Here is a 12,526-nt window from a genome sequence, read left to right as displayed (position 1 = left end):
ACCTCATTTAGTTTCGTTTTAATTCATCGCAGTTAGCAGAGTGGGTTTGTGGGGCAAGAGGGCTGCACGTGGAGGGTGTGTGTGTGTGTGTGTGCCGAGCTACGCATTTGGTAAAACAAATACAAAAATATGTATTGGAAAGAACTGACCTACCGTGGTGGAGGAAAGGGTCAAGGGGGTCACGGCGTTGATTCCGGCAACCGCCGAGAGCCTGGGTTCAAAGTCAGGCGGCCGCGTGTGATTGGCCGGGCGAGGTGGTAGCTGCACTGCGCGCGGCTGCCTCCAACCCGGAACTGTGGAGGCAGCAGCGAGGGTTGGTGGGTCACTACGCACAGGAGGCCAAACTCCCGTCCCGTGGACATCTACTCGGGAGGAGCCGTACACTGGCTCGCCAGAAGGACAGACATCAAAACATGTGGACTCCACCTGCCCCATCTGTATGGGATAGAGCGTTGCTCCCCTTCTCACGAGTGAATTATCCGAGTGTCGGTTTTTTTGTCCACGTTAACAACTCACTAAATTGGCCAAAAACGCCTGAATAGGGGACCGCGGATCTTGGGCAATTGTTGTGGGCGTTGGCGTTTACTACGCGGCTGCTGCTCTTCCCGCTTATCCGTGCCTCCTCCTCGTGGCGCCTCCCCAAGTCGTCATATCGACGACGGCGAGATGTGGATGGCGTGCGGCGGCGGTGGCTTCGCGTTTCGAGTTGGCAAAATGACGATTGCTAACGACGCATTGCGCGACACCTCCACATCTGCCTCCCAACACTGCCCGCTGTGAACACGCGCGGGGCTCAGCCCGTAGTCACCACTGCCGGACGAGGACCTCCCCCCACCCCCCATGCCTTTGACCATACTTCACCACGCTGATCAATGCACGTGTCTAACGCGTAACTGCCCCGCGTTGAAAATCTTGCTTGCCTCCCCTCCAGAGAGTGTCCAACTCCTCTCTCCTAGCCTGAGGCCCGCGTCCACTCGTCTCCCGGTGGCACGTGACAGACAGAGAGGTCCCCACTTCTCAACCCAACGTCTCCTCGAGCCGTCACGGGAGGCGGATGCCGCTCGATCGCCCCGCGCCACCTTCCATTGCTCGCGCCTGGGCCTCGTGTCGCACCCGGATCTTGAATCTCCAATGGTCGCGCACACCTCGGTCTGGTGGACGTCCAGTGTCGCTCGCCCCTGGTCCCAGAAGGCCGTGTGGTGTTCATCACCCCGACAACGACAAAACATTCCCTTCACGATTACCCTCACACGTAGTCAGTCAGCCACCATTCAAATCGCCACCTGTTACCCTCTTTAAACTAGTCATGCCTCAGGTGTTATCACACAACTTACTCTTATTTTTAGTAACAAACAGAGCCACTGGTCCCCTTCACGGGTCGAAGGTATGCGCCGTGATGCCCCCTTCATTGCATCGTCTTAACATAGTACTTTGTGGAGCAGGAGTTCTTACACCAGCAAATTGGCTTCTCACGTCAGCGTGCCCCTGGGTTCTTTTACTCTGCTGGGCTCCCTCTTGACCGAACCTTGCCTCGATGTTTCGCTATCGGATACAGATCTGGGAGTGGCCTTCATTAAATAGGGGGTGCAATATTGCATATTTCCTGCCTGGCTTCAATTGGAAATGCACGCACACACCAACGCTAATACGACTTCCACAGCTCCCACTCCTCTTCTCGCATTGGAAGAGCTCGCCCATTGGGATAGCAATCACCACCGGGCATGAACTCCCCACTGCTAAACTCGATTACAATCAGGCTGAAGTCGCGCGTGGAGAAATTCCTCCCCACCCACCCCCCCTGTTCGCATTGTACTCAGTCATCATCTCTGCGTCGACTCTACAACACCAGCTCCACAAATTAATATGTCTGCTGTGGCATCGTTCACCTCGTTATAAAGAGTAAATGGGTTTGCACGTGCAGTTGGAAAACAGCACATGTTCGGGGCAAAGGAGTAAATTGTGAATAAAGAAGGTGCATTGCCCGAAACGTCGGCTGATATACATATTAGAGCAGTTGTCATTGAAGAGTGCGTTGAGTTTGTTGTTGTCGTTGTTTGTGTTAGTATGCACCATATGCCAACGCGGTATAACCAACTTGTTTTTGTTACTTTTGAATGAAAGCGATTTTGGGTTTCCCGTGCTGCACCACTGCCACCTCGTGTCTTGCGAGAAAATCAACTCCACGCACTCTTAGTTCTGGTCCAACGAATCTTCTGCAGCGGAACCACGTGGTTGTGATCTCCCAGGTTGAACCACGTGGTTGTGACAGGCCAGGTGAACAACATGGCCATAACGCATGTCCATCTACATGTATGTGTGTTTGTGTGTGTATAGCGGTAATGGGGGGGGGGGGCAGTCGTGTAGTGGTTAGCGCACCGCGCTATAAACCCGGTGATCCGAGTTCGATTCCCGCTTTACGGCCAACACCATTGACAATTATCTGAACCGGTCCTGAGCCTCCCCTACGTCGACTCAGCCTCAAATGAGTACCTGGCGCGGTGCTTACACTTCGCCACTGGGGAGACAAAGGTGGCCGGGCGTGGTGCTGGCCACCCACCCCCTCGTGTGCCGTTCCGGCCTTCATAGGTGCTCACTAACAGCACTTTCCCCAACAGTTTGTTAATACTATACGGGGGATCTTTGCCTTTGTGTATATACATTTCACGTGTTCTCAAACTGCACCTAGCCTGACACAGGAGCCACTTAGTTCATGTATATGGCAGTGTGAATGTGCGTGTATATATGTGAGTGTGCGAGCAGCACTTGACCTAACAGCCTGTGTAGGCTACACTGGAGATACGTTCCTGTGTACATGTGTTTGTTTGTGTGTACGCGCGCTGAAGCAATGGGATCAGTTCACGCGGTCAAGTGAGATGTGGGGGATGGCGTCGTGAGTCTTCCATCCAGCAGCGGACAGAACGTGGCTGCCGATGATGACGATTGTGATTGTGTAACTGGAGATTGGCAGGTGCCCTGTGCATCACACGCGTGGCGATGCATTGATGCTTTCGCGGTTTAACTCTCAGCACGCTGAGCAGAGGTCGTCGGTTCAATCTCACCGCGTTGCAGCTTAAACTCTGAGCACATCTCTTCAATATCGCCCCCGCCTCTGTGCACAGTGTGGGTCTACTCCAACTTCTTCCTATGCATGCATGTTCAACTTATTTCGCACGTAGCCAACCGTGGTGTATGGGGAAGGACAACAAACGAAATTGCAAAGAGCAGTTCTAAAGAAAAGACGTCTTCTCAGCGTGGAAGAGGAGGCACAATTTCCCTTCGAGTGGATTAACCCATCGCGTCCTCAACGTTAGAGGGAGCTCTCTCCTCGAGGCCGTTCCACCAGCGGTGTGCGCGAGCGAGCAATTGCAGGGCTGCGCCTTAACCTCTGAGCCAACATGTGGCGGCGATTCCTGCTCTAGATTTGAAGAGAACTTCTCTCGACGTCTGTCTGGAGAGAAGACGATCACTCATACGCGAAACCGCGGGTTAGCAACGACACACACACACCCTCACACACACACACCCTCACGCGCGCACACAGACCCGCACGCGCGCGCACACACACCCCCCATCGGACCCTCTGCGCAGATGGAAACAAACAACCCGATTGAATATTTTGATATTAACTGGCAATGACAGGATCGCTCCTGCTCCCGGATGTGTATCGGCTTACGTCTTTGAATGAAACCTGGGCTGGCGCAGCACAGAGGGAGGGATGGTTTAACAACGCGCAGCCCTGCGTCGCGGTCGACTTGTAGATGTTGTGGGTTTACTCTCCAACACACAACCGGTGTGCTGAACTAGTAACGAATTGGCACGGTTTTGTTTACGTGACAAACCTTGCAAATTGGCTGTGTCGGGTGGTGGCGGGTTTAACGACACAACATTTATATTTACGCGATCTAACCTCCCCAAAAAATCCCCCTTGATTATGGAGAGGGAGGGATGATGGCGTGACGTCACTCAACAAGGAGTGCAGGCGCTGGGTGGATTATTATAGTCATTATCAGTAATAATTAAGTATAACAAATATATATTATAATAATTGTTATTATAATTATTATATAGCGGGATGGTAAGACGTGGCGACGGAGGCTTGGGGGAATGCGCCACTTTACATTTGTATAAAGTGTCGCATTTCATCCGTAAATTGCAGCACGCCACCGCCGTGTATGTCAAGCAGGGAACGCGCAGAGCCTGCAGGGTCCACTGCCAGAGCTCGGGGAGGTAAAGGCCACTTTGAGAAGGTGAGTTTTCAAGACAGGACTTAAAATATACATCCAGAGCTTTAGGCGCTGCATTGGCAACAGCCCCAGAAAATGAGCCTTGACCTCGGCGTGCTTAGAAGCAGGAGATCTGAAGGTCTCAGGGACCTCGTTAGAGAGCGAGCACGGATCAGCTCCTGTAGATATTGCGGAGCGCACCCAATGAGCGCCTTGTAGGTCAGCGGCAGGATCAGGAGCTGAATGCTCAATGACGAGATGGCTTCGCGGGGAGAGCTTTAGAGGGCCCCTCGAAACCCACAGAATGCTGCCCTGACGTGATGGCTTCATACACTGGAGGGAGTTTGGCCTAGCCTTCTAATATTCCACGTGTTGGATAGACGTATCAGTATACCCACACTTTACTCCACCACACGCGACCAGCCGATCGTAGACTCATTTGGTTTTTGCTTTTCTTATTTTAAATTTATAATTAAAAATTTCAATTGTATTTTATTATTTTTATTTTCTATATCCGTGACTTTACCGAAAGAACCAAGAATGTGGTGTTACTCCCTTCTACCGTTGGGTGCACAGAGACGGGTGGGAAGGGGTGGGAAGGGGTGGGGTGTTTTAAAGAATCGTGTTCATCGCTTCCACTGCCGAGAGAGAGAGAGCGTTGAATCAACTCCTGGCAATCCGCCAGCGATGATGATGATGATGCACAGAGGCCTGGCTCTGCTGATGAGACACTGAATGACGAAACCGGAGTTTTGTTTGCTTTTGATTCAATGCGGCTGAAATGATACGCTCCCAGAAGGTCGTGGGACTGCTGGAATGTGCAAATAAAAATAAAATACTACGTATTTTGTTGTTAACTTAGGGAGACGTGTCTTCCTCGCCTGGTACGCAGGAGGTCGAGGGTTCGATCCCGACCATGATGCCTGTATATTTGGAGTTTGCGTATCTCTTCCCCCCCGCCCACATTTAGAAACACACATTTAGATTATTTAGATAATTCTGCTGCTATAAGTGTCCACGTGATAAGCCACTTTGTTGAGCTATCATTTGTAGCTTCTGAAATATAAGTTAAGAGTTCAGTGGGTTTTACTTGGTAAGATTAAAAAGAAAAAATATGAGTTTACTTCTATCCATAAATATTTTAAGTGATGTGTTTACCTGTCCTATGCTTTGCCCTCATATTGTGTTTGTTGTTGTTGTTTGTTGTTGTTGTAACATTCTGACCCGAAACCCGACTGGACACGTGTGAAAAAGAGCTTAACAGCTCACCGGATTCCTCCCGTGTGATTAAACAGATGCCGTTGCGATTGTGCTTCTGATGAAGGAGAAGCATCGGGATGAATGAACCAACGTCGCCCGCATCACGCGGGCAGCCACCCCACGTGGTGCACCACGAGCGCAGATCTCAACGCGAGGCCACGTGTTCCTCAATAGTCGTCAACCACTCTGGGAGCACACAGCCGTAACCCGCTCTGCAGATCATTCAACCGCATTCACCCGAGTCCATACGCGCAAGACTACTTTCACGGAATGTGTATATGTTTTATACTGATATTTTTTGGGAGGCATGCATTGGAAGGCGCAGAATGTTAATCAACATCTTACACCGCCTGCAGCCAGTGGTTGTAGCCCAAGGGCTCCGGCAACCTGGGGCTCCGTAGCCGCGTGCGGTGGCTCTCGAAGGACGGCTGCTTCGTGACGTTCTTTCTTAAGCACAACCGCCGGTCTCGTATTCACCGCACACTGACTGCATTGCGGCTCTTGAAATGATTAGGGTTTTTTGTTGTTGTACCGAATTCAAACAATAAATGATCTCTTCTGTTTATTTTCGTCGCCGGCACCCTGTTATAGCAGCCCAGTGCGCTATGATACCCAGCCCGTGTGAGTTGAATTCCTGAACACGGCCGCCAACAGCAGTGCTTGTGATGTCAGAACCGGCCTTGACCACCCCACCACCACCACCTTCATCGCCACTTCACCAACCTGCACTGGCACGAGTGGTCACGTGGGGTCAAAGAACCCCACCGTGGACCACGCGGTGTGGGGAGGAAATGCCCTCATCCAGCAGCGGATGAATATTCCACACGAGGTCACTGTGAGGCTGAATGTGAAGGCTCGTGGTACAGTAGACGAGCCTTAGCTCCGGGCTAAATTGAGTTTGAGACCCGGTCTCAGCGCTCAATTAAAACAACCGCACGTGCGATCGCGACGCAGATTTGCGAAGTTAAAGGCGCAGCGCTGCAATCGCAAGTTCGCTCCGCTGCTACCGGAAGAAATCAACTTCCACTCGAGGGAGCTCTAGAGGGTTATTTGGCCTCCTCTTCCATGCTGCTTAGAGGTGGGTCGGGGTCGGGGGAGGGGGCGTGGGGGTGATATTTTGGGTGGAGGGGGAGAGAAAAGAGGGATTTGAGAGAAGGAGCGAGGGAGGGACGGGCTCACACGTCAGGTGCGATTGTGTCACTGCTATTATGGGTGGCGACTTTGGCGCTGTATGGAAATGAGGGCAGGTAAGCCTCACCTGGATTAGTATCGTGGGCGGTTCAGCAAACTCTGCCGTGACTCGTTTACCTGTCAAACGAGTCGTTTACAGTAGGAAACTCACCGCGCGCATCGAAGTCTGCAGAGGAGACAACGTCGTTCGTGGGCGGACATCCAACTCGGGTCGCCAGATTTAAAGAGGCGCAGTGCGCTAGCCACCGCGCCACCGCTCCGACCAGAGTAAGCCAGCCTTTCTGTAAATTCACGCATTGTATTATAAGGTGTCGTGCCTCTGCACACGTCTCTATGTGTGTGTCTGTGTGTGTGTCTGTGTGTGTGTGAATGGTATGTCTGAGCAAGTCGACTCAAATGAGTACCCGGTGCGGTGTGTAAACATCGCCATGAAGGAGACGAAGGCGGCCGGGCGCGGTGCTGGCCACCCACACCGTCGTTTGCCGTTCTGTCCTTCATAGGTGCTCGCTAACAGCACTTTCGCCAAAGGTCTGTTCAGGCTATACGGGGGACTTCTGTCTTTTGGCGATGTCTGTGCTGTGCGTGTACACTGTATCTGCTGTGTACGTGCTGTGCGTAAGCTGAGTGTGGAGCGAAGTGGTCAGCGCGCTGCTCTATGAATCGGGCGGCCCGAGTTCGATTTGCGCTCACGGCCAACATCAGTGGCGAGTGACATCTGAATCGGTCTTGGCGCCTCCGTCTCCCGCTCCCTCCCCTTCACCCCCCCCGCCGCCCCCACCCTTCCAACCTCCACCCCCCCACCCCCGCACTTCGACTCCTCTAGATCGACGCAGCCTCAAATCAGTTCAGTATCTGGTGTGGTTGTAAGCATCAACACTGGGGGAGACAAGGACGACCGAGTGAGGATGCCGGTGACCACATCACCCCTCTCCGTGCCGCAGTGCTCGCGGCCTGACTAGATCGCTCGCTAAGTAACAGCCCGTGTCTGGACCCAACAGTCTAAGAGACTTGATGAGCGCTGTCTCCCGTCTGTGATGCTGCTGCTGCAGCACGCGCGTGTAGTATTAGAGCCTGGCTCGTGTTCGCGTCTCAATGCGTTCCGTGAAGAAAGCGCTCGGATGATTATCGCGCTGGTAATACCAAGACGCTTAATTTTCTTGGCTATAAATCCCTTAATTCAAACTCTCTCCCTTCTCTCTCTCTCTCTCTCGCGTCTCGTGTGTTCCCTTTACAAAGTTTATCTCCTCCAGAGCGGCCTGATAATTATATAACAGTCATTGCCTTGGCTTTTGCCGTGACGTGAAGACGAGCTCTCTCTCTCTCTCCTTGCGAGTGTGGAACAAAAAGAAAGACGTGCGCACACGAGACTGACTGCGACCTTCAGGACCACGTTTGTCTCGCCATATCCATCAATGCTGGTGAACTACCACGTGTTGATAGGCAAGGACTGGTTTCAACATTCAGTGTATCATCAGCAAAGTGAGTCTTCCTTGTACCAGAGCTGGTGAACTACCCACATGTGTATATGCAAGGGCCCTCTGTAGAAATGGGTGCTATGCATGGACGTCGATCTTCTTTCGTACCGTACGTAGCCAACCGTGCTCATCGTATGAAGGAGGTCACTCATTTCCCCTGCTGAACTTTAGTCTAGCAAGACACCACTGTTGAGAACAAAAAGATAACCCAAAGTAATTTGTTTAATGGTTATTTTACAGAGTGTTGTCGTTCATGCAAATTGCATCTCACAATCGCCGAGGAGCCACAGACAAAGCTGGAAGGCAGCGGCACCCAGGCGGTGATGAGCCAGCACGACCGACAATTGACTAAGCTCTGCATTACTATATATATATTAATTTGTTATCGGCAATCTAATACGTGTGTATACATCTGGTAGGCATCGGTAAGTAGTCACGTGTGCGAGGGGCAACGCTCTATCCCATTCAGATGGTACAGATGGACATTAGTCCACAAATTGCAGTACCACTTTTTTTTTCCTAGCGAGCCAGTGCATGGCAGCTCTTCGATCTCCCCGCGAAGAGAGTTTCACAGCTCATCTGTATGTGATCCACCAATCCTGACTGCTGCGTCCAAAGTGCTGGGTCACAGGCTACCACGTGCAGCGTAGCCTCCACCCCAGGCTAAGGCCTGGATCTGCTGATGAGGCCCAAACGGGGCGAGTCAGCAGTGGCACAAGACATTTCCAAAACTATCCTTGAACTTATTTTGGGCTTCTCTCTAAGGCGATTCATCCTGACACGAGTGCAGCACCTGGTGCGTAGACATCATAACCGGGGAGACAAAGGCGTTCGGGTGCGGCTCTGGCCTTACTTAATAGGTGCTCGCCAACAGCCCTGGCCGCGAGAGGAGTCCACGTGTGCGACCACCAAACTCCGCCAATGGCGTCCTGCGGCGCCACGCGGGGCCTCCCATCGCTAATTTTCTTTCAATTATTCAGCGATTTGTCTGTTCATAAACCCACTCACGACCCCCCACTGAGAAGAAGCATAAACAAACTAGCTGACAAACTCCTACCACCCCACCCCACCCCCCCAAAAAAAAGCAGGACAAGAAACAAATGTAAAATGACAACGATATTAATAATCGCGACAACAGCCGAGCCGTGGTGGTGGTGGTGGTAGCTATGCCGCACGTGGCTGCCACTCACCCCTCGCTGTAGAGGCAACAGCGAGAGGTCGGTGGATCACTGCACACGGATCATTGGGGAACTCCCTTCCTTCCCGTGGGCGTCGAGAGAGAACGTAACCCTGGCTCACCAGGACAAGGCGCTGCAGCGCAGTGGGGACTAATCACCAGCTGTTCCATCTGCACGGGGATAGAGTGTTGTCCCCTCGCACAAGGCTTAAGTTTTCTCCGGGCGCTCCGGTTTACTCCGCAATTAAAAGTAACACCCAATGTAGCAGCAGCAGCAGCAGGAGCCGTCTGGACATGGATACTATGACTCAGTGTTGCTCTTCTGCATAAATAAGCATATTGGTACTTAATTATGACAATTATTGAGTCACTGTAATTCGCGCATGGCGCCGTGGCACGGCTCCCGTTTCCCACAGGATGGAGTCGGATGCGAGCCGGATGCTGGCGGCTGCGATCCAGCAGGTGGATGGAATCATAGCAGGTACTCGTGGGCAGCGCCACACGTTCACGCAATCATTGAATCATACATTTGTGACTTTAATAATCCATTCATCCCTCCAGCAAGCCATCTATCGTTTAATCTAGTCATCAAACCATTCCTCACATCCATCCATCCTAGCTTATATCCATCCATTCTTATTTAATTCAGCCATTCATAAATCAATCTATTAATTCATAAATCCATTAGTTCATAAATCTACGTGTTTATTCATCCGTCCATATATTTCTCAATATATATCAATCTATCCATATCCTTAAATCCATCCATAAATACATCCGTCCATACATTTTTCTAGCTATCCATGAATTATTCCATATATCCATGCATTACTCCACCCGATCCATCATTCATCAATCCATTTCTCATCCTTTCCCTTCCCTCATTCATTTACCCGCTAACCTCATCCCGCCATCAAGCCATCGAATCACGAATCCATCCATCCATTGGTCCATCTGTCTGATTTATCCACCCTCCATTCACAAACTCACCGTTTTCAAACGCCACCAAATTTGTGAATGACTTTCAGCATTGAACCGCGGTTCTTTGTGCATTGTCTCCGCTCTGTCCAACGCTCTTCCCTCTCTGATCTATTTTCTCCTGCCCCTCTCCATCTCTCCTCGGAAAGAACAAAAAACCCACCCACAAACACGTCCGTGCAACGTTGCTTCGGTTAAAATCGACGACTCCTCGTTAGACCAGTAGCATCCTCAACCAACCAGCTGGCTCAGCGACAGAGAAAGCCGCTCGCAGTCGGAAAGACGACAGTTCAAATCCTGGCGATGGAGGGTTGACTCAGCCCATCATCATCATCCCTTTGGGGTCGATAAAATAGGCACCACTGTGTGGAGAAAGTCAACTGCGGTTGTTTTGCGGATATACCCCCCTCCCTCCGTCATATGAATGTGGATGTGTCACCACACACTCTGCAGGGCCGCAAACAGGGGCTGAGCACCGATGCACCAATGCTGCTGAGAGCAGCACGAATTGTGTTGAGTTCCACTTCAGTGGGCGAAGACGGGGAGCGCAGAGGCGCCGAGAGACGCGAATCACCGCGTGCCGCCGTCACTCGGAACACAGCAACGGGACATCTACCAACGTCTCGCTCTTGGGTGACAATTAGCCTTCATCTTCTTTGTTCTTTCGGTAAAGTCACGTAGAAGGGAAATAATAAACTAATAAAAATAAAACATAATAAAATAATTATTTAATTAATGTTTATTTGTATTATTAATAATAATAAAATAAGAAAAATATAACATAATAAAGTAATTATTTTATTATGTTATATTATTATTATTTTATTATTATTATTTCCCTTCTACGTGACTTTACCGAAAGAACCAAGAAGATGAATTCCTGCAGTCACGAAAGCTTTAAATCGAAAATTAGCCTTCATGTCGACGCGTCCGCTCTGCGCATATACGTATCGACAAAAACAGCAGCAGCAGCAGCAACAACAGCAACGAGACCCACACGAATAAAGAACAAAGGATGAAATGCATTCCTCAACGGCCACGGACAGCACAGGCCGTGCCTGGCGAGCACGTGGCGCCGCCTCGTTAGCGCTAACGAGGCGGCGTTAGAAGCAGCGAGACGCGGACGTGGGGGCCAGCGACGCGCGGTCGGAGCGCACTACCAGAGACGCGGCGTTGAGGACATGAGGGGGGGGGGGGCGATCATTAAGAAAAAATAAAAACTGTTGCTTTTCACAATTGCATACGAAAGCAGAAGAAGAAGAAGTGAGTGCCGGGGGGTTCAGGCATTTGAAGTGCCCCCCCCCCCCCGCGGTCGCCACAGTTAAGCCCATTAGTGCGCATTCCGCCGAGGAGAATGACATTTCAGCCCAGGGTGCATCACCGGGCTCGCCGTTTGTCTAGCGATGGAATTACCCTGGGAGGAGGAGGAGGGGGAGGTGCTGCTGCTGCTGCTGCGAATGGCCACTGCGGCTTTGCTCAGATTTAATTGCTGCGACGGCGTCCTCGATAGCTCCCTCCCACCCTGCCTCTCCGAGGCCGTGTCTGTCCGTGCGCCTGACGCTTGGGCGTAGTGCGAATTTTACCCGGAGAAGAGAAAAAAAAGAGAGACGCAAATAAATTTATAAATATTACTAAACAACCTCGTCCCGTAAATGTGGCTTTGATTAGCGAGCGGCTGCGCAGCGAGCATTGAGTGCGGGCTCGTAATGATGCTCGCGCTGTACACGGCTACACAAGGCGACACGGACAAAGATCCCCCGTCTAGCCTTCAACAGGCTGTCGAGGCAAGTGCTGTTAGCGAGCGACTTTAAAGGCCAGAACGGCACACGGGAGGGCGGGGGGGGGGGGTGTCCTCCACCACCACCACATCCGTCCCTCTTTGTCCTGCCAGTGCTGATGTTTACACGCTACACCAGTTACGCAGTTAAGGCTGAGTCGACCTACACGAGACCCATCACCTGTTCAGATAATTGTCACTCGCGTTGGTGGCCGTGCGGCAGGAATCGAACACGGGTCGCCTGGTTCGTAACGCAGCGCGCTAGCCACTGCACTACTGTCCTGCACATTCACGCGCCCGCACGCGCCCGTGTAATTAACGCTCAGCAACGATAGCGCGCGACCGTGCGCTCGCTGTCATTGCGGGGCGCAATTAGCGAGCAGCCGGGATTTGAGCATCGACGCCAGCTCACGGGCCCAGTGAACGAGGACGGATGTGATGCTCA

General features: G+C 51.7%; 1 protein-coding gene across 3 annotated transcripts in view; it reads left to right on the top strand.

Annotated features, from left to right (window-relative positions):
- Window positions 1–6,705: 6,705 nt before the first annotated feature.
- The window catches only part of LOC133351397 (liprin-beta-1-like), a 46,116-nt gene continuing 40,295 nt past the window's right edge, over window positions 6,706–12,526 (top strand). For 2 of the 3 annotated variants that reach the window (XM_061566562.1, XM_061566561.1), the window contains exons 1-2: window positions 6,707–6,941; window positions 9,743–9,807. In XM_061566562.1, coding sequence (XP_061422546.1) covers window positions 9,744–9,807 — 64 coding nt within the window. In that variant the 5' untranslated portion in view covers window positions 6,707–6,941; window position 9,743. Of the gene's footprint in view, window positions 6,942–9,742; window positions 9,808–12,526 lie in introns of all 3 variants that reach the window. The other variant, XM_061566563.1, reaches the window with a different exon arrangement.

This window comes from Lethenteron reissneri, chromosome 37 (genome assembly GCF_015708825.2).
Source record: "Lethenteron reissneri isolate LAM-NWPU_2019-01 chromosome 37, ASM1570882v1, whole genome shotgun sequence".
Taxonomy (NCBI): Eukaryota; Metazoa; Chordata; class Hyperoartia; order Petromyzontiformes; family Petromyzontidae; genus Lethenteron; species Lethenteron reissneri.
This window is presented reverse-complemented; position numbering and strand designations above follow the sequence as displayed.